At 39.0% G+C, this 23,180-nt stretch overlaps 1 protein-coding gene across 30 annotated transcripts in view; it reads left to right on the top strand.

The window, feature by feature from the left end:
- The first annotated feature begins 238 nt into the window (after window positions 1-238).
- Bent (projectin protein bent) overlaps window positions 239-23,180 on the top strand; it is a 98,997-nt gene continuing 76,055 nt past the window's right edge. For 10 of the 30 annotated variants that reach the window (XM_077413564.1, XM_077413563.1, XM_077413557.1 and 7 more), the window contains exons 1-10: window positions 239-1,165; window positions 11,200-11,734; window positions 12,188-12,209; window positions 15,224-15,386; window positions 16,604-16,745; window positions 19,526-19,661; window positions 20,405-20,608; window positions 21,372-21,673; window positions 22,293-22,510; window positions 22,741-23,146. In XM_077413564.1, coding sequence (XP_077269690.1) covers window positions 11,422-11,734; window positions 12,188-12,209; window positions 15,224-15,386; window positions 16,604-16,745; window positions 19,526-19,661; window positions 20,405-20,608; window positions 21,372-21,673; window positions 22,293-22,510; window positions 22,741-23,146 — 1,906 coding nt within the window. In that variant the 5' untranslated portion in view covers window positions 239-1,165; window positions 11,200-11,421. Of the gene's footprint in view, window positions 1,166-1,193; window positions 1,498-11,199; window positions 11,735-12,187; window positions 12,210-15,223; window positions 15,387-16,603; window positions 16,746-19,525; window positions 19,662-20,404; window positions 20,609-21,371; window positions 21,674-22,286; window positions 22,511-22,740; window positions 23,147-23,180 lie in introns of those variants that run through there. The other 20 variants (XM_077413566.1, XM_077413567.1, XM_077413568.1 and 17 more) reach the window with 10 other exon arrangements.

Genomic DNA, 23,180 nt, shown 5'->3' with positions numbered 1-23,180 from the left:
GCGCGTCGAGATTACGAAAGAAGTATAGCGTATAATAATTCGCCTTGGATAATTCGCCAATGGCACTTTTTGCTGCATAATATTGTTGAATTGCATAAAGATCTTGCGTGCTGAAAAATAAATGTTAGATAATTTAAGCGATACTAAAAATATTGTCCATATTCATATTTCTTATTAAGATGTCTTAATAAGATTATTAAGTACTTCTTGTTGCTAAACGCTCACGATTGTAATAAAATATTTAAAACGTTGGTTATTAATTTGTAGGAATAACTTATCATTTACGAAATTATAATTAACATATGGACGTATTTGGGATGCATCAACTTCAGCATGAAATCGACATATCTGTGTACAAAGGTAAAAGAGTTTTAAATTATTCGATCTCTCTAAATCATGATTAAAAAATGAAACAGACGTTGCAATATTGTTAGAGCAAGATTTTCAGGTAGCGGCTATTTGTCGGCAGCGCCGCACGGAGAACGCGTGTCTGACCTGATTGCATCGTTATCACTTATCGGACGTGACTTTGTGTACCTCGGCGTATTGCACATATAGCGTCGCGGCGCTCGCGAGACCGTGGGGGTGCGTACGGCTCGACGGGGATGTAAGACAGAGGATTCGGAGTAAGACGTGGTAGTGGCGACGGTAGTGGTGGTCGTGGTCGTGGTGGGCGAAACTCCAAGCCCCCGAGGTAGCTTCGCGATACCTCGCGCGTTTAGTTGGCGCGCGGGGCCCCAACGATTGGGACGGCCGATAGAGACACTTCGTGCAAGTAAAAAAAGAGAGCAGGGTATACGAGAGACACAAGAAACGAGACAGCGACGAGTGACCGCACGACGAGTGACGACGACGACGACGACCCAAGACGAAGACGAAGACGATCGAATCTGAGGACAAGGGTGGAGGGAGTTTCTCTCTTAATTTTTTTTCCCCCGTTTTGTTTCTCGCGCGAGCTCGCAGAATTCTCGAGCCGAGTCTCTCCCGAACCGAGAGTGTGTGCGTCTCGTTGTCTGCCTCGGGGGGGTTGGGAGTGATCCAGGAATAAAGCGACCGCTCTCGCCGTCGTCGCGGGTGTTCCGATCGAGGAAGAACGCTCGACCGGGTGCCGGGGCTTGCACCTTCGGAAGGGAAAAGCGCTCATCCACACCCGGAGACGCTTCAAGTAAGTCTCTCTCGATGATGTGCGTTGGATGATGCGGATGTGCGGATTGTGTGTGGCTGCGAGGGAGCGTGCGTGACGATTGCGCCTGCCAGATTCACGCGCGTCAGTGCGACTTCTCTTCACGCCATTGCCCGAGTGACCGAGCTCTCCTTTCGAATTCATCCCATCTTTTCCCCTTTCGTCCCGACCGCCTGTTAATGTTGTTAACGTCGCATCGAGGGCCGCGTGTGGATCAGTGTCGAAGTGTGAGCAACAAGTGACGGACTCGGTTTCGCGCACGCTCACGCGAGTGATTAGCCGGGAGTAGGTGAGGGGACAAGTGGATTGAGGAGGTATGTCACGCTCTCACGACAAGTTGAGTCCAGTAATCCCTCTAGATCAGTCGTTCAGACCCCTAAAAAGAAACTTATTGCCTCTACACAATTTGACTATTCTATTTTGATTTAGACTGAAATTTATAAGTAGAAATTTATAGATGTAGGATTGCTTTTTTTGCCTTTGTTTCAAAGATTGAATATTATTAATTTAGTAATACGCCAATGTTCGTTGAAAAGTTCAGTTGAGTATTCAATTATTTTGAACTTGGAGAATCATAAAAATTACACGTGTCACCTAAATTCACATATTTCTTTTAATATGTTGTATTTAAAAAATGTTTTATAATATTTTGACGTGTTTAAAACTATTCGATGGAAGTTTTTTTTTTATTATATAATTAGATATATCAGCCGGGAAAACAGATGTGTCGAGAGACGAATAAATGTTAGAAACTAGGTGATCAAGAAGTGATAAAGAGCGACAGAAAGCAAGCGATAACAATCAAGAATTAACATTGTGACATTTTTTAGCTTTCATTATTCTCGCTTAAGTTTTGCATATTTTTAGAAAAACTTTACCTTGCTTTTGACTTCTACTTTAATTACAGATTTCTTAGACACGAAAACAAGATATTCACGTTCATCACGGTGGCATGTTTGGCCTCATTTTGGAGTAAACAGTGCTTCTAATCTTCACTCGTTCGCGTTATATAAACAGAGGGTTAATTTCGAATCTTTTACGGTGCTTTAATAATTCCCTTATTGCGTCGTCGATTACTTCGTTGCTGCTTCTTCACTTTGTTTAATTATTTGATGATTAAAAGAAATCGGGCTTGCAGATTGTAAAAAATCCGAGCCCGAGTTTCCAATAAGCTCGCGGTGCAGACGCGTTTCTCGACGATCCTACTTTACATGACTAATGCGCTATACGAGTTCCGTCGCGGCAACGGCGGCGGCGACTATTCGTAGACTACTATCTAGGTATCTAGGCTCGGAGTCCACTTATTTTTAGGAGGGCGTAATGCGAGGAGCGGTTCGTCGTTCCTACAACCATCTTTTCACCCGTGTCGTTGTTCCATATGTCGTTTCGTCCATCTTCACGTCACCGTGCCGTCCTGACACATTGTCTAACGCATCATTTGCCGCCTCGTCTTCTCGCCGACTTCCTCTCCTCGATCTGTCACGGCTCGTATTTGTGCGTTAATTTTGGGAGGCATTGATAGAAGGCATTCATTTCATTTGCCCGCTTCTTCTTGCACCATCTTATTCCAACTGTAATTCTAATCGTACGATTTATTAGGAATTCAGATTTATCGTTATCAGTTAGTTGTATTTTTCTTATTGCTTTTCCCATGTTCGTTCCCATGTTATAATAATGAAACTTTCTTAGTACTTGTTTAGTAAAAAAGAAACACAAATTAAATAGAATAATAACACATAATGATATAATATGTTTGCATTAGATGTGCCAGAAAACCTATTCTGGAAAAGAATTCTGTCAAGATACTCTGGTCGATTATACAGAATTTTTGAACATATTTATTTTGCAAAAGCTTTTCTCGCTGTTGTAATCATCGTGTAGTCATCGCCGATGCTATAATTTTTTATTTCGACTTATAGCGATCGATGAGAACCCTGGAATGTTTGACTGATTTAAAAATACTTCGTATACCGCGAGTTCCGCGAGACTCGTTGAATCCGGAGAAGCAGTTGAGAACGCGAAGAAAAAATAAATCATACATGTGTGCATTGCAAAGAAATCTAAAAAATACAATTACATCCGATCGACATTAAATGCATCATTAACAAATCTTACGAAAGAAAAGAAAAAAAAGAGAGAGCAAATAATTAATAAAATTAATTGTTTATGTAATTTCACTAAAAGTCAGGGAAAATTTCAGAAATTAGCAGGTTTTAAAGATGAATAATAAATTATTAAAAAATGTCAAACGGGTTATTTTGACCCCCTTGGTAGTTCTAATGTTAAAGATATTGGAACGAATACATTTCTTTTGCAAGATCCACGAAATTTGATATTAAATATGGAAAAATAACTTCCTTCGCCAGTGATTAAAACCAAAATATTATTTTATTTCTCGACTAACTGGCACAGTGCAAAAAGAATGCACTACATTTCGGCTCGAGGTTTGAGCCCTTCTCAAGTGCGGTTTAAAATTCAGGAACGGCATTATGTAATACAATAAATAAAATAAAAATTAATAAAACATGTATAATAATCGTTAAATTATGTTGTTAAATTGATATTAAATGTAGGATCTATGTCATTAATTTATGTTGAACATTTAAAGAGTTTCGTTTTAAACGTGCAATATTTATTAATTTTTAATGCTTTTTTCGATATAAAACATTCAAGAGCCATATTAGGAAAAATAAATATAACTCCACGAAGATTTGATAGAGATTTTTAGTCAAATTATTTTTTTTAGGTAGATTTAAGTATCAATTTGTAATTATATTTAAATTCTCAAAAATGTCTTAAATAACTTTCCTTGTAAATGGCCCATAAATTACTCGAATAGTTTATTTAGGTGCAAACATGTTTAAGTACATTACTTATAATTAAACTTAATTGATATACGATATTTTAATTGATTAATCATTCGATGTGTTATGTATATCGATCGTATTTTTGGATGCATTGTCGACATTGTAGCATTGTCAGCCAAACGGCTCGTTTCACCTGTTGATCATCAGAGTCGGTCTCAGCGTGAAAGGACTAATATTATTCTTGGCGATGTTTGCCATTGTCTAATGATTTCAATCGATAAATTTGTTTCTCCCTTTGCGTGAAGAGAAACAATTATCTCAGGGCCAGTTTCACAAGTGTCGGTTAACTTTTAATCTTAGATTAACTCACTCTTCGTCTCTTTCTAAGGGAGACGTTAGAAAGAGACGAAGAGTGAGTTAATCTAAGATTAAAAGTTAACCGACACTTGTGAAACTGGACCTTAGTCTCGTAAATAGTCAGTCTCGTAAATTCGCTCTCCTTGTTTCAATGTAATTTTTAATGACAGAGAGAGAGAGAGAGAGAGAGGGAGGAAGAAAGAGGAAAAAAGAGTCACATACAATAATATTACATATACTTTTAAATTTTAATAAAATAATAAATAGCAGCGCTCTAAAAAAAAAACAACCTAAAAATATGCATTTTTAATCCCACAATTGTTATTTAATAAATTATTGTCAATAAATGAACGTCGTAGTAAAGTTGCAATTATTTGATCGGTATTGATTCTTTTTATCAACAACCCATTTTGTTTATTTGTCCAGTCATACAAGGCTAATCTGATTAACTTATAACAGAAAGTTGACCTAGAAGGCGATTTGTATTCTTGACCCTCGCTCATTTCAATATCGTAAGATATGTTAAATGGCTAAACAATCGTTTAGTAAACGATTGTTTAACTTTAATAACTTCTCCGTTATTCAACATATTTTATTACGTCGTGCATTCTAATAATAAAAAGTTACATTTTAATACGGTCGACTGAAGTTGTAGTGTTTTTATATTATAATTTATATTATGATTTAAATCGTCGCTCTAAAAACTGTGTCGTTCTTTAATTTCAATATTTTATCACACGTCTAAATTATTATCATATACTTATATAAATTATATACGCATCAGGTGACGTTCTTATTTTATTGTACGGTATCGCAACGCAATAATCTAGCAACGTTGATATTAAACGCGCCAAGCGATCTTTTCATCACCCGCGACCGTTATTAAACATAATTCTTGATTTTGCGGCCGGACGTTTTGCCGCGTTCTGCCAAAAAGTCGAGTGCAAAACGCTTGTTTACAGGATCTCTCCGCGTTTTATCGCGGATAGATCGGGATGTCGATCGGCGATTTTAGTACCGCTGCGCCGACTCGTTTGAGTCAGTCGACTAAAATAGATGCGCGGTGCGGTGCGTCGCAAGTAACGCGGTCAGTAGTATAAGCATATGGTAGAGTGCGCCCGCGAAAATGCATCGTACTAATAATTATAACCCCTCGCGAGTAGAATTTAGTTCCGGATGTGACTTCACCTTGAGCGTGAAATACTATTGAGAAATGAATCATCGTCATGCGACAAAACTTCCTTTAAATAACGTTGAAAAATCTCAGAAACTGAGATTTCTGAAATTTAAATTTTTGATTAGGTATCTCCAAAAATATAATCCGCGAAATATTATTATAATTCATTTTCTTTTTATTCAAGAATTACATTTACGGTACAAAGTAATGATTCAAAATAACGACAATGATATTTAAGCCGTCTTCGATGTGTTTTAATCCAAACTTTATTATAATTACTATTATTGCTGTATTTTTTAAATAATTACTCTATTATTACTGTATTTTTAAATACAATTCTTTTTTTATTTAGATTAGAATTGTATTCTTTTTTTCTGGGAGGAGCATGTTATTCAAGACGTGAATCATTCTATTACGACGCGATAGATTGTATATAGATTGTTAAATATTTTCAGGTTACTCATTTCACATTCCTAAGACCGAGTGGGCACATAACAACAGGCTTATTAGTCACCAGATTAAATGACTAGTTAATTCGATTAAAATAGATGCGGTATATCGAGAGTTATTGTGCGTAGTAACGTTTAGTCATAAACGTATATATTTTGAAGTATACAAATTTTAACATTATATCAAATTTAATCGTATCTTAACAATTGTTTCGCGCGTTACATGTCATAGTCACATGAATATACTGTCTCGTAAATTCACGACGGCGAAGAAAGGAGATTGTTTCGCACAATGCACACGCGTAGTGGCTTAGAATCCTGCCAAAAATAATTGTGCCTTTTTAACGAGGCTGGTTCAATGTCAAACGCTCATTGAACGTTTATTCACGTTGCGAGATTCCAATAGCTTACAGCTGTATTGCTGTGTCCTATTCTTATAAATTCTTGTTCTTCCGTTCTCTCACTTTATCTCTTTTATATTTTCTTCCATTTATTAATTATAATATACATCCGAAATATCGTTTCTGTTTTTCTATAGATTTAGTTAGCGCATTTGTTATACGCTTATAACGGCAATGTGCTACATTTTTATTGGGTCAGAGTGTCAACAAATATGTATTGTATCACAAATAGCCGGCAGAATTATGCCAAAGTGAAGCAACGCTTTCTATATAGCCAGCAAAAATATTAGGTCAGTTGGATGCCGGCATTCTCTCACGTACAATGTACCGACATATTCGAGGATTTAAATAGCATATTTCTCGATGGATACACGCTTAAATTGTAATTCTGAAAATCGTTTCGCTTTACTTAAAAATTAGTGATATATTATACAAGACAATAGCATAAGGATCAAAGATTTGTTTTGGTTTTTGATCGTTTCTTCTTTTGCATAAACAATTTTCTTATTATCAAAAGACACGAACGTCCCAAGATCATTTCTGTTTTATTTTTAATATAGTAAATAACAAGCTGTACACATTGCTTAAAATACATTGCTAAACTACTTACTTTATTTAAGCGTTCAACGACAAGCTAACTTAATTTTTGAAAAAAAAAAAACGGAAACATATTATGGACTCAGAGAAATAAATACTTTTTGTAATATGAGAATTTTAATAAAAAAATCTTTGTCGATACAAATATATTCTTTTTGGTGAAGAAAATCTTTCCCGCACTCATTGCACCCTCAAATCGGTAAACAGAGATTAATACGACAAAATTTCTTTAAACAAAAACCTAACGCGTTTTTATCAATATTTGCTAAAAGAATACTCCAAGGTGTTGTCTCGTATTCGGCAACGCTTTTCCATCCATTTCTTTTTCGTTTCTGAAAGATGTATCGTCGGATGACAAACGCGGAGCGAAAATCAGACAACGGAGGCGAAAGAGGCGGAATGCGAACGGGCTGTTACGAAGTGCAGTAATCTCAGGAATGTATGTGGAGGCCACTTGCCAAGTCTTTACTTGTGACGTTTGTAATACTCGCGCCGTCCGTTTTGTATGCCGTTTCGTCGGTCTCCTCAAGCTCTCCCTCACGCATCTGTTTAGTCTCGTCAAAAAAAGATCAACCACTGGTCGTAGAATCTGTGTCGACGTTATACCGTCTCTCCTGGAATAATGCAGCTGTGAAAAATCCATTCGAAGATTTACATTTGCAATTAATCATCAATTTTTTTACCTGTTTCCGTCAATTAAGAACAAGCGCGTCTTTAAAGTTCTTTTTCTGTGAAAGCTTCAAAAGGAAAAGAAAAAAATATAAAATAAGGAGACCTCAAAACGTTAAATTTTCACTAATTTGACACGTTTAACGTCAAATCGGTGATTTCCTTTATCTTTTTATTTGTATTATGACTTATTTATCTGGCACTTCTTGGGACAGCGCGAGCGAAGAGGAGCCAGGCGTATCATATTTCCATCGCCTGGCTGGAGCTGACATAATAGGATAATTTGTTTCACAATTTTGCAGCTCGGACGGTGGCAAGCGACCAATTACGCGAATCTCACGTTACCGGAAGGATATCGTGTCGTGTACCCAACGCCTACCCTTGCACTTGGCAGTCTTCTCCCGGCACACGTCACGCGAAACTAATTCATACTTTCCGAAACGATTGTCATCCATCGTCAGTGCTTGCAAGGCTTCCTATATATATAGGCTGCGTTTCGATATTCACTGCCAGTACTGAAAATCTATATGGTTCATGTCACGTATACTATAGATTTTCAGTACTGGCAGTGAATATCGAAACGCAGCCTTAATCACGTTTAAAACAAACGTATTATCTCATGTACTATTTATAATAGAAAAAAACTGTACAGATAGTTCAGAGCCCACTCAAGCTTGCAGTTTCTGTCCATATTCGTGAAAATTATTTAACACGGAATCCCAGAAATAATTTTTTCATCTATAAACACCGAAGTACAAACTAAATAGAATGTTGACTGTCCACGTAGTTGCTCCAATTATTTTGTAGCTACAAGCAGTTCGAAGTAACTAGCTTAATTACTTCGCAGTTAATCACAAGCGTGTTTTAGTTCAACAGACTTCCAAACGATAATTTCCGACAATGAGATTTTTCTCACCGATTAATTGAAATGATATAAAATGTTTGTCGGTTGTTAGGAGATATATCACGGAGGTTGCGCGAGAAAGACAGGTGCAGGGGACCGGTGTCATCGTGCGTTAAGTCACGCGTCACGCGATACGTCACGCGAAAGCGATCCGGCCACGTAGGTGGCGAGATCGCCTGAGGCTGAATCGACACTCCTGGCACTTGGAGGCGTCGCGCGGTGCCACGGGTCTCAAAGGAACGATTGTCCGGACTTTGCGCGCGCGCGAACGCCGCGAACATATTACATCCGACGGGGGTTGTATCGCGACCCAAATGTATGCGACTTCCACGCGGGTTTAGATGCCAAACATAATAACCGATTACCAAGATAACTGGCCCAACCTATTTTCGAGCCAAGAGCCGCATTAATAATAGTGGCCTTACGTCACCCCGCGCACGGCTCCCTCGGCCTTGGGCGCCTCGCGGGAAAATACTTACTCGCTCTCCTCGGGCACTTCTCGGTCGCGCGAGCGAGAGTCGCGCGGTTCGCTCAATTTGCAGTTAAACGCGGCCTGCGCTAATGGTCCTGGCGGCGGCGACGGCGACGACGTGGTTCGGAGTGCAGGTCCGTTCGTCGCAGCCGTCGCCGCGCGCCGCGTTGGTTACCTGCCGAAAATAGGCTCCCCGACACTCGTAAATTATGAGGTCCTTTCGACGCGTAGCGGCGGTTGAGGAAAAGCAGGCGTCGCTCATTCCCGGTGTTGCAGTATTTCGCGCGCGAAATTATTATTAGAGCAACGCAAAAATAATTCGGCAATTCATATTTCGGATTCTGCGTCTCGGTAAAAGAGAATCGGCATATACGGTTCTTATACTTTCCTCGTAGCGCGCGCGCGCGCGTATAATAGTGCTTGCTGCTTACTGTTCTGAAGAGAAGATTTATATCGAGCGAAAATTAATAATTACGATTAGTGGACAAGAAGAGAGAAAGAGTTTAAAATATTTCTAATTATTTTATTGATTTTTTACATGTACTTTTCGAGGCATTGTTGTAATATATGAAGGGATATTATTGCTCTGAATGAATGACGTAATTTTTTGGAAAACTTCAGCTTCCGCATCTTTCAGAATGACTTGAAAATACGGACGCTCGGCAAAATATATCACAGGGGGCACTGCGATAAACCATACTGAAACATTTAGCACTCGCGCGCATTATTTATCGTCGTATTTTGGAAGGACTCACGTTTTCAGCGTCTGAAAATCGTAATCGCAAAATCGCGATCCACGGCCAAGAGACGAGGAGCAATTTCGGGCTCCGCTCGCTTTAACGTTCTGATCGTTCTGTACTTCCTTAAATTATGTAAACGTCTATTTTGAATTTGTCATACGATAAATCATTCCTGGACGTTTTTTCAGTGGTCGTGGCCGAAGAGTCGCTTCATTTCGCTGCTTCCTGGCGATCTTCTCTCTTCGGAGATTAATCACAGCGATAAAACCGTTTAATTTCAAAGGCGGAAACTTTTATTCAACAGATAATATTTTTTCCAATGTTTTCACAATTTTGTCGTGTAACTGATTCTTTCCGTTACGTAACGACTGAGGGTCGAAAATTTTTTTCGCTTCAAGTCCCTTCGTCGTTATTACGTGCTTCATTCATCTCGAATGAATACCGACGCAACGTAGGAACCTCATCACGCGGTACTACGGTCGTAAGGTAACGCTAAAAGAAGACTAAGTATAGATATCCGTATAAAAATAGCCGCGGTTGTGAGGCAACTACAGATGACAGCGACTCAGACTGCCAAGGTTTACTGAACCATGGTGACTAGACTCGAAGTAAAATCTATGCCGTCACAGCGAACTTTAAACTGCAAATGTTTGATATCGAGCAAAGCAGAGTAACACTAATCTTGATATCGAGGTGTATAGTCATTGTTCGATAAATTAAAAGCCTTCAAAAAAATAAATCCTCCGAGATAAAGATATTATAGATAATTAGATCGTATTCCTTGATGAACATTTAAATACTGTAAAGTTAATTACTAATTATTAAAAATTAAGAAATTTTAAAAGGAAATTATATCCAATTTTATCTAAAAAAGAAATATTTTCGAAACAGATGACTATATTATTTCTTCTTTTAATAATATATTCTGAAAACTAAATTCTAAATAAGCTATTTTATTTATAATTAATTTTCTCTTAATATAGATTTTTAAATTTCTCATATTAATATCCAAGCTGCCACGTGTATCACCGGTGATAATTAAATTTTTATTTGTGCCATATGCTTTTATTATTATTCTGTATTTTTCTGGTATCTGAAGAGGCATAATGTTTTTATGGTGTGGCAGTAAAAATATTAATATACATTCTAAAGTAATATAAAAATAATACAACTTAATTTTTTAATCTTTTTTATGTCTGAGTTTTATGAAAAAAATTAGTTTTACTTTCAATATTGGATGTCCCAGGTTTTAACAGCCAAATTGTGTCAGTTCTGAATAAAAATAAGAAAAGCATGTTATATAAATACAGGTTTACAGAAATTTTATTAAAAATTTACAACAAAAAAATTTGAAAATACAATGGTGTGAAATTTAGTTGGCCCTAAAACTTGGTACATTTTTACATTAATTTCCATACTAACATTGTATCCTTTTGCTTCTAGTATTCTCAGAAGTTTGTGGGAAGCGAGTAAAGGTGGACGTCGAGCTCAGAAGAAATCCGCGACAGAAACAGGTTGGATGGTGCCGCAGGCCGGCGCCATTTGAACCGACGAGCTGGGCGAAGGGAACGGTTTCCTTCGTTGGGTCGCGGGTGTGAACGACACGCAAACGGGACCGGATTTTTCCGGGTCTCGTAGGGACAGGTGCGAAGGCGTGCCTCCACGATGGGGGTCGCCGACGACTTCGCGCCCAGCTTTACGCAGAAGCCGCAACTGCGGCAGGAGGACGACGGCAATCGGCTGATATTCGAGTGTCAGCTGGTGAGCTCGCCTAAACCCGACATCGCCTGGTTCCGCGGCGAGACCGAGCTCAGCGAGGATGATAGAACAAATTTCAAGATGCAGAGCGTCGGGACCAACAAGTTCCTGGTGGTGCTCGAGCTCGACGACGTCATCGAGACCGACGCGGGCCTCTATAAGGTCAAGGCGAAGAACAAGATGGGCGAGGTCGCTGCCTCCATCAACCTCAACTTTAGTCGTAAGTATTCATATCTTATATTTCTCTTTTTCCATTTCCTAGTTATATTTTTTGAAATAATAGCGATATTATTGTAGAGATAAAGTTACACGTATTAAGGAATTATTTAGGCTAGCCTGATGCACGCGAGATATTTCCGTTTATAGCAGGTTTTACTGATTCGTCTTTATCTACTTCAAATTCTAAAAAAATAGTAAAACGATTGATTAAATCATGATTATAATAAATAAACATTCATAAAATGAGTTAATTATATTATTAAAAGTATAAGCGTCTATTTTTTTTATATAAAAATTAATTTTGTTTTTAATTTGTAAGCTAAAAAGTATATATCGGCGGATTTAAATATCGATTGTCAATTTTGATATAAATTTTGCATACAATTTTCTTTATTTGAAACTTCTTTAAAGTAGATCGTTTCTTGAGTAACATTTTGCCGTTATATTTTTCTAGCAATGGATGAGCCTAGAGAGAAGTAAGTCGGTGAAGTTTGTGAACCGAGAGGAAGACTCGAGATTTGTCGCTTCTCCAGGCTCTGTTTAATTAACTTGTTTTGCGCTTCGCGCTTATGCACTAATGCGTTTCTATTTATTATTTCGCTATCGAATGTTTTTCCGATTTATTTCTGCCTTTCTCGCTTATTTCGTTGTCTTTCGTTTTTCATTTATGATTTTAGCTGCCAATCAGTCCGTTGGGAGAGGGTGAGAGCATTACTTACGCTGTGTTTTGCAACTGTAGTAATCGCCAACTAGATAATTAATTTATTAACATTAATAAAATTGATATTACACATTGTTTCTCCCACAATTTTAATCAAGAAAAATATCAGATATGACGATAATACCAATGGAAATGAATAACATCATAACTATGTATTTCCGTTCTTCAATTTATCGAGAACTCGAAGAGAATTTCCTGTAGATTTTAGTGTCAAATAATTTCTCCATTGATTTCTCCAATTCTGATTTACTTCTTCACAAAAGAAAATTGATTACAAATTTCTTGAGAATATAACGGATGTTCAACGCGAAGTTTATAGGAAGTTCGATGTGAAAGTTACGTGTAAAATTTCGATTTCTTCGGTGCATTATTTACTATTGCCGCGCTATCTCGGCCGATAACGTTCGAGTGCACGTTAAATCGGCCTGACCGAGAATAACCGTCGCGGTATGCCCGCTATTTTCGGTCGCGCGTTCGCGCCGCGCAATCCGACAGAAATCATGACGGCTCGCTGAGCGTTAGCTGGACGATCGGCCGCTTCTTACCGATCCGCCCACGCAGACAGAACGGCAAACGCGAATTGCGGATGGAAATAGAATTAAGGTCTTCTAGTTTTGGACACACCGCTCGTGTCTCGCACGCGCAATCTGACCACAAAGTGGCCGGATTATTTGACGTTGTCTCTCGTGAGAAAGAAATCCCATTAAATCTCATAATTATAATTATGAATGGTCAGATCGAGAGAGAGAGAGAGAGAGAGAGAGAGAAACAGACCGTCGATTGAACTATAACGTCTATAACTGAACTTTGACGAAATTCAAGAGAAGGGTGGAAGAGTAGAAAAACAATATAACAAGTCGCGTATCAAAATTTTTAGAATGTTAAATAATAATTACAGAAACGTTTATTTATATTTAATTTGTATAGTAAATCACATAGACTCAGTATGTTTAAAAAAGTTTTAAAATCATACACTAAGCTGCATTTTGTGTATTATTTTTCGAAAAAGGAGAAACGTTTTTGTAATAATTGTATAATTACAAAGCGGTTCGCGAGAAGTAATTCTTATCTTCGTAACAGTTTAATTATAATAACAACGATTCTCACTGTCGCGGCCCAGCTGCGTAAATCAGATCAATCGCTCTGCGGAGATCTTCGCTGCGGTCTCTGCACGAGAGCGGAAAGCATTTATCAGTTCTCAAATCTCTTCTCGCACGCCACTTGCAGTTATTCCCGCATATCTCGTTACGACTTTAATGATTTTCGAAGATAATTCGAAACTGGGTCGGGAGTGCTCTCTCGAGACGGCCTCTCTCGAGACGCGGTCGACGGCGACGACACGACGAGCGGCTGTATTTTCGGATCGCATCGACAGACGTGATTCCCGTGAATTTCTAAAAGTAACGCGAGCCTTTCCGCTTCCACGCGTCTCCCGAAACGTGTCGCAGTTCGCGTTCCATGATGCGTACCGAAAAAAAACAAAATTTTGGTCAGCCGCGAGAAATAATTGACCCGAAAAACGTCAAACGCATTCACGTATTTTGAGCGACGAGATTTTTAGCGTTTTGGCGAGCGAGTTGATTCGTCAAAAGGGCAGAATCGTCGATCGCGAACGAAGGTTCGCAGCCTGCGAAAATCGAATCGATCTGATGCGATTGACGGAGAGTGAAAGTCGAGAGAAAACAGCTGCAGCCTACTTCTCCTCGCTAAACTTAGCCGCAACGACGCAGCCGTGCTAATGCACTTATGGTCCATTTGGGATGCGAGTGTTAGGCACGTGCCTCTCGTCCCAGCTCTCAATTTTCGAGAATAAACATCGGCGCGATCGTAACTCGGATCGCGCGATTCCGTTGCAAAGAGTAATTTATTTAAAAGAGAGACGGTGACAGGAGTAATAATTTTGTTTCAAATTTGCAAAGAATTCTATATACGTATAAAAAAAACTGCTGATTAAAAATCTGCGAGTTTAACTAACCGACGATAAGGCATGATAATCACTTGATGGATTATTTTTTTAGATAATTAAAAAAGCGATACAAAACGTTAATGTAAAAATTTTACAAAAGGAAATTGTCTTTAAGATATTATATTTAGTTTAAAGCTTCAGATTTTATGAAAGTATTTTCTGAATCGAATATTTAACCGTCGACAAAGAGTATTGGTGTCAAGAAAGACAGTAGTATCAATTGTAATGGCGATGTACCGGATTTTGAAGTGGTTGTTAGCTGTCGGATCGCCATCAGAATAAGCTGTTGAACGAGCCTCCTCTCGTCAAGAAGCATCCACTAATCAAAACAGGAGTTATTTCTGGCAGCAATCCGCGAAAAACCGGGAAATCTCACAGCTGCCGCATAAGCTGCTGTTCTCTCATTCCAAATATTACCACCTTCCTTATCTTCGCATATTTAATCTCTGAAAGAAATCCTAATTGCTTTAGAAGTGGAGACGTTACTAATTCTTTGTACTAACTTTTTAGCCACATTGCGTGCGTTTGCGCACTTGAAGCGTGCGATTTGCTAACGACGGATGTGATCCCTGTGTCTGTCAATTCGCTAACGCGTTGGTCGCAATCGCGACCGGAAATGAGATTGAAATCATCCGCGACACGTTACGGTATGTGTTTGCGGCGCAACCTGTGTCTAAATTTTCGCGTCGTTTCGCGCCGTGATTTAATTCAATCGGCGCGACGATCAACGCTTTAGCGAGCGATAAATTTTCGGCGCGAATACATTTTCATACTTCGTGCGACGTTTATTTTGCGCTTTGCAGACAAATTGACGGCATCGCGCCGACTTTCGCGAAGAAGCCCGCGATCAGACAGGAGGACGATGGCAAACGGCTGCTGTTCGAGTGTCGTATCACGGCCGATCCCACGCCGAAAATCACATGGTTTCACAGCGGGAACATGGTCAAAGATTCGTCAAGGCACAAGGTTTCTGATTATAATTTATCCCGTATAGTTTTAAGCCTATATATCGCACGATATAAAGTTATATGCGGTACGAACAAGGAATAAGATAGGCAACAGAAATAATCACATTTCAACTTACCAAAAACTGTATATCAACGCAATGGAATATGAAATAGGTCTTAATAGGCAAAAGAAACAGAATTTCCGACGCGTTGGATTTCTATTTTCCATTGCCTGTACTTGACCAATCACATCACAGTGATTCAGTTTTATTATATAAGTTGAAATGTAGTTATTTCTGTCGCCTGTCTTATTCCCTGTTCCTATTACCTGTACCTTTGTATTGTTATGATACAGGTTTTAGAATAATACAAACTTAAAAACGATTGTGGCGATCGTGGCGCAGAGAGATGTGCGCTGCTCTATAATGAGTCGAAGAACTGAAGATACGAGGTTTAAATCCATTGGATTTTATTCGATCGCCACCTTCTGGAAGGAAGAGGCAACTTCGACAGAAAAGATGTTGATCCCGGCTAGAATGTCTAATGTTCTCGATTTAATTTGTATATTAGATATATATCTTATTGCATGTTAGTCAAGAACATTAGACATCTTAACCCGGACATCTTTTTTGTCGGGAAGTACGAGGCCTATCCGATTTTGCTTGATAAAGAAAATTGAGCAGATTTGTGTCATTTTGTGCTCTTCCAAATATCTGACGCATATATATATGCAGAGAGGTCACGATGCTTGAAATCGAGCAAAACGACTAATAAGAAACTCAAAAGAAATTGAATAGTAAAATTATAATTTAATTTCTTCACATAGTGAGATTTTATCTATAACATGTAGGTATGATATTAAGTTCCCCAAATAGCTTCCAATTCTAACTTTTGCTTAAATATTTTAAATTCTACAACTTTTTAGAAAATTTTTCAGATTTTTCACATTGAAATATTTTTCACAAATGCTGAGAAAGTTTTTTCTAGAAGTTTCCATATAAATTTTAAAATATTTAAAAATTTCTCATTATGTAATTTCCGAAGAAAATTTAAGATCTAAAGAAGTGTAAAGTATTTTTTAAAAATCTTCATAAACTTGAAATATGAAACATATATTCTTAAAAATATCGAGATATTCTGAGAACTTCTTTCAGGGAGGGGGGGGAGGGGAAGTTAGGAGCGTACGCGAAATAATTAATTTAAGCTCCGTAATAACAATTGTTGAACTGTTTCCAGCTGACCGTCGATAAAGATGGCCACTCGTATTTCGCCACTCTGGAAATAAAAAATGTGACCGTCGAGGATGCTGGCAAATATAAGGTCACGGCGAAGAACGAGCTCGGCGAGTCTAACGCCACAATTTCCCTGAATTTCGATAGTAAGTATCTAACGATTTTGATGCAATAAATAACCACAAACCCATGTATACTTCGACCGATGATCCGCTTTACACATCCACCTGCTTAATTTTTTTCACAAGTATACGCTCGATATTTTATTAAGAATAAGTTTCCTTACGCCTTAGACTAAAAAAAAAGTTATTCTTAACTTTAATTTGTTTTTTATATCAACAAGCAGGTAATTAAAAATATTTAATTTTTGTATTGACAAGAAAAGTAATGCTGTAATTTTTTTTCCATTCTTTAGTATAAATTTCCCTAGAATTTTTTAAATAATTTTGAAATATTTAACAATATCTGATTAAACTGTAATTAACTTTAAATTTCTAAAGTAACAAATAACGTTGTTCCCCTATATTCACTTCCGCGTTGTCTTGAAGCGGAAAATAAAGTGGATCATCGGCGCCGCGTTCCTCAACTCTTCTCTCACATTCTCACTCGGGATGTATATCGATGATTCTCTTTCATTTCTGACACTCTACTTCATCTCAATTTTCTGCCCTGTTTATCTGTATCCTCCATGTTGACTCTACACCAAACGTATATATATCCGCAGTTTATATTATTTAATTTTTTTCCGTTCTCCATCAGCAGTTCCATTCTTCAGTCTCTTTCTACTCTTTCATTGTAAATTGCCATAATAATGCGAAAAACCTTTATTTTTTAATGGTTTGTCTCGGTCGAGCGATGAGCACGTATCGATGTCGGCTCGACGCGAGCCACGATATACAGCCCGTTGATTTGATCTTAATCGACTAAACGGCATTTCTTTTTCTTTTGCGAGAGAAAACACACATTTGGTTGTTTGTCTCTCACGAATTTTGCACCGTAAAAATTAAGTTGCGTAGAGAGCGGACCAGAATAATCAACTTGTAACAACGCGTGTTACTGCTGCTTCAATCACGTATTAATTCGAATCGCATCTCGCGCCGATTGGGGGATATACACTTGCGTCTCGAGACGAGAGCTTTGTCATTTGTACCGAGATGCACGAGATGCGATTCGCGAGATTAGCTTTTAAACATTATTGACGCTTCGTTAGGTTGCTTAGATGACATCTTTTCTCTCTATTTATACGATCACGTTTGCCGTGTGCGAACATCTGCGAGAAGCCTCCGTTTGCACCGGCGGCCTTCGGAGACGCACCATTCAAGTATCATTCGCACACACACGCAAACGCAATTATACGAAATTTAGGTGGTGGTTAGATCTGCTAACGACATATATTTCCTTACTTGCACACATTATCGGTTTTGATTTTGCAATTTCCTGGATACATTACGTTCTTTTGGCCCCACAAAATTTAATACTGCTGCTTATAAATAAAACATAGTACCCTATATAATTTATAGAATCAAGTTGGATTATATATAGTTCTATTAGTTGCGAGTACATTTCACACAATCGCATTTCATGTAATATAATGTTCTTGTGAAAATTTTATTTACACATAAATAAAATTCGTTAAATACATATACGCTTTTACGGAATTTAAACTGGCAAGTACGGAAATATTTTTGAAAGATAGTAAAATATATAGTTAACGATGACGATTCTAATTACGATTGTATATACTCACATGCGTCTTCGTCACATGCTTCACCATGGTCATTCTCATCGGCTAATTTGCTCGTAGAGATTTTTTCTGAGTAAAATAAGAATGTTTGAAATTATGTGTTGTTCTGTCATACTGTATATATAATAACGTCGCTGATTAATACCATGTATTTTAATCGAACACAACATGGAACAACAAACACACTACTTCCTTCGCGGTATTCGCGATTTCAACGATATTCATCGTAATTATTGAAGATGGAATGATGAAGTTGAAATTTCTCGATTAACATTAATGCAATCGAATTGTTACGTCGTTGTCAAACGGTACATATCACACCACTCACTCACTTGCAAACAGCGTTTGACGAAATGCTTGTGCATAATTGTGCAGTGTTCCTATTTTCACTTAACCGCGCGCGCACGCACGCACGCGTCCGTCCTCAAAACGACGTATACGAGAGAAATGGAGCAGGTGACATTTCGAGAGCACAGATTTTACGATCCACCAAGCGAAACATTGCGAGTTGACGGAAGGAGAGTAGAGAGAGCAACCTAATTCACAAGACGTCGATCTCGGCAAGGATCGTGAATCCTTGAACGTGTATTCCTGAGCGTCGGTTTCAGCACACTCGTTATATGCGACGGTACGAATAAACGAAGTGCTCGAATAACTGAATCGATCACGAGATAAAGATTGAATATCGAATGGATTAATGTAGATTAAACTGCGACACTCTTATTTAGAAGATAAATGTTTATAGTATGTCTAGAAACTTGAAGACCATTCAAGCCAAATCGATACGTGACTCCCGATCTCGCATCGAACTGTAAAATGCTTCGCGTATTTAAACCTTTCGCTGCTAAGTCATTTTTTACGTCTCTAAAATTTAGTTGAAATTATAATTTCTCTTCTTCTTTATTTCTCTTCAGTGGAAGCAATACTTATAAACGGTAAGTTTAGAAGAAAAAACAGCAGTTTAGAAAAAAGAAAGTTTATTTTTCACACTTTTTTCCACACTTTGAGATATTTATATATATTAAATTCAATTGAATTAAAATTGTTTGTGGGTTAGCGCTTTGATTTAGAGGCGATGACGCGTGCGTCTGAAGTCGAATCGTTGCAGCGAAAGGATTGAGTAGGCAAGCAAGCGTGTGTAAGAATAATTCTCGACATGTCGATCGTTTGTGTCGAACGTAGGCGACGAGGCACCCGTACCGGATGACGGTATTAAACCTACCTTCACCGAACGACCGGTGATTAGACAATCCGACGACGGTAACACCATCACCTTCGAATGCCGACTTGTCGGCGATCCGAAACCGAGTGTCAAGTGGTAAGGCCTCGAGGTCCGCGACGCGCGTGAGGAAGTAGCGTTGGAAAGTGCCGTTGTCGAATCATCGGAAGAAACGCGGGTCGAAAATGCCCAATATCGATTGAATAGTAAAATTAAGAGAAGAAATAGCGCGTCGAATTAAATTTTTCTTGAAAACATTGTCTTCTAACATTTTTAGATGTCCCTGGTAAAACATTTCTCATATTTTCTTAGAAATTTTGTAAGAATTGAGACTCATGAAAAATTCTGCAAAATATATAAAATTTCTCAGATACTTTCAGAAATAATTGGACGAGGATTTTCAGAATATTTTAGTATCCGTATGTACGAAAATTTCTGATAAATTGCACAGATTTTCACATATTTATTCAGATTTTTACAAAGATATGTTGGCAGAAAAAATCTGAAATATTTTATTCTTATTTTGTCTGAGTTTTACTGAAAAGCATTCCAATTAAAAAATCTGAAAACTTCTGAGCATTCTGAAAATTTTTATAAAAATTCTGACTCATAATATGAAAAATTCTGAGACATTTTCCCACTAAGGGTGTAATTACAAAAAGAACGATATTTGAGACAGATATTTTCGAACCTACGTACGATTTCGATAATGTATCTCGATGTATCTCGTTTCGATGGTTCAAAGTTCATAAACGCGATGTGCACTTCCGAGCGCGTGACCCGCGACGCAAATCACAATATACGGCGGTTGTTTCGACTTGGCACGTTGACGGCGATCGCAGGTATCACGGTACCGAGGAAGTGAAAGACGGCGGGCGGTTCAACACATCGCTGGAACTCGATCAGAAGCTGTACCACCTCGCGAGGCTGAGGATCGACAGCGTGGCGAAGGGGGATGCGGGGGAGTATAGGGCCGTGGCGAAGAACAAGCACGGCCAGGGGGTGGCGACCATTAATTTGAACTTCGAGGGTGGCGACAGGCTCAAGTAGGCATCGAGAGACGATCTGTTCTCGGCGTTATATTCTGCCCTGCCGCGCCACGATTCGACACTTTGTCGCGTTTTTCTTCGGCTCGACGCGGCGCGCTGCGAAAGCACAGCGATAATTTAGTGTAGCTTTCAATGATTTGCAATGCAAAAATAATAATTGCAATAGTCGTTGTAATGATGGTCGAATTAGAATTCTTCACAGTTCACGCATTTATCACAGTTAATTATTACGGACGTTATATATATCGTAAATCGTAAAACATATAGGCTCTGTTTCTCTATTATAAACTAAATAATGTATTGTAAAATGTATTGTAAAATAAGAGAAGTTAAAAGTTAGTCGATCAGATTATGAATGCAGGTATTCGCACATTCCGCGCGTTCACGCTTCTTTCAATTTTTTAATTTTTTTCAGATTATTATCCAAGCCAAAATCTTTCTTTCTCGGAAATGCTCGCAGAAATGCTTTTTTTTTTACAATAATTTACGTTCCTTATTTAATTTACGATCGCCTGCATGTACAAAAGTCGCACGTTCTTTTTGAAACAGAAACGTAAACTACCGTTTGGAATTACAAAATTTGGACAAATTGATTTGGAAATTCGAGAGCCTGCGACTTTTATCGCGTCGCGTTTTCGGGAACATCGCGTGGCGTGGCCGGCAGATGAGAGACAACGTCATCGTGCGAGATGGCATTATAGATTCGCTCGATCAGAAAACGAATCGACGAATTTCTCGTCTGACGTGTCGATTTACGCAGAATACCGGACGGTAAGCCGCCGCGCTTCCCGAAGAAGCCGACGATCCGCCAGGAGGGCGACTTACTCATCATGGAATGCATCCTGGAGGCACATCCGGTGCCGGACATAACGTGGTACCAGGGTCAGAAAACGATTGCCGACAGTAAACGCGTGAAGATGTCGCGCAAGGCCACCGGCAAGGACACGTATCTGCTGACCCTCGAGATCACGAATCCGACCAAGGGTGACGGTGGGAATTACCGTTGCAACGCCTTTAACAACTTCGGCGAGAGTAACGCCAACATCTCCCTCAATTTCCAAGGCAAGTCCCCCTCGAAGCGTACGAGAGGGGGCTCTCATTGGCACTCCGAGATATTTACCAAACTTGAAAAGTTATTCCAAAAAGAATTAGCAATTTCTTCAATCGCGATCAGTTACAATCCAACAAGTTTCAAAAATATAGGAGCAGCAACGTTAAATATATATATTCTTTTATTTTATATAATATTAATTTTATTTTTTGTCAAAAATTGATCTTATAAAGCTGCAAACTGCTCGGACATTGAGATCCCTCTCGTCGACTTCGTCCATGACGAGTCCTCGACTTTCCCCATGTTTCCGTCGTACGTGTATAATGCATTCTATGAACGCGCGGTAAAGGTGTACGAGCCGATTTTTCTCGATTACGATGATTGGCGATAGGTCGGTTCATCAGGTAAGCACAGTCGCGCTATTGCTAACCAATCGTGAAGTCTCTGTATCTTAATTCGCTTCATAACTCATTGAGCTGCCAACAACACGACTAACGTCAGCGGGGAGTCGCGGTCGCGGGTCGACCGATGACCCGCGACCGCGGCGAAGATCGCGTTTCCGGTGTGTCCCGGAAGCGGCGCCCGTACCTTCACCGACGATGTCTAACCGTGGATCTTTCCAAGATGCAGAAGAGGGCGCGGGTTGCGCTCCGTCCTTCATCGAGAAACCTCGCATTCTCCCAAATGAGACCGGCACGCTGATCACCATGAAGTGCAAGTGCAAGGCGAATCCCAAACCGGAGGTCACGTGGTTCCGCGGCACCAGCGTGGTCAAGGAGTCGTCGAAGATCTCGATCAAGACCAAGACGATCGAGGAGGACATATATGACCTTATCATGGAGATAAAGGTAATTCTCTAAAAAGTTTGTTAAAAGCGAAAATAATTTAAATTGATTTTATTTAATTATCACAGTATGGAAGTAAATCTTTTCAAGTTCTCAAGATTTAATTCTGACTTTCTTTCATACAGATTTTTGGCTTAACATTTTTTTCTTCCGGATTATCAGTGCCGTAGATTATATTTTACTAATTTTCGAAATTTTAATTAAATCTTTCTATTTTTTTTTCCTAACAACAGGATCCATCGGGACCGGACGGCGGCACTTACAGATGTCACGTGAAGAACGAGCATGGCGAGAGCAACGCCAATTTGAATTTGAATATCGAGGCGGAACCGGAACCGGAGGGAGACGGGCCGACGTTTGTGGAGAAGCCACGGATACGGTCGCATAATAAGGGCAAGCTCGTCGTCATGGACTGCAAGGTGAAGGCGAAGCCGAAGCCGCAGATTGTATGGACCCGCGCGGGCCAAGTGGTGAAGGAGTCTTCGAAGATTTCCCTCAGCATCGTTGAAGAGAAGGACGATGTTTATTATATCAAATTGTCTCTGAACGATCCCGGACCGGACGATTCCGGCCTTTACAAGTGCAACATTAAGAACGACCTTGGCGAACTCAATGCCAATCTTACGTTAAACGTCGAAAGTAAGTTCACATTTCTTATATTAAACATTATTCA

Source organism: Temnothorax americanus, unplaced genomic scaffold (assembly GCF_048541705.1).
Source record: "Temnothorax americanus isolate GAGA-0224 unplaced genomic scaffold, ASM4854170v1 Scaffold33, whole genome shotgun sequence".
Classification (NCBI taxonomy): Eukaryota; Metazoa; Arthropoda; class Insecta; order Hymenoptera; family Formicidae; genus Temnothorax; species Temnothorax americanus.
Note: the sequence above shows the minus strand (reverse complement) of the source record. Positions and strands in the feature narration are given on the sequence as shown.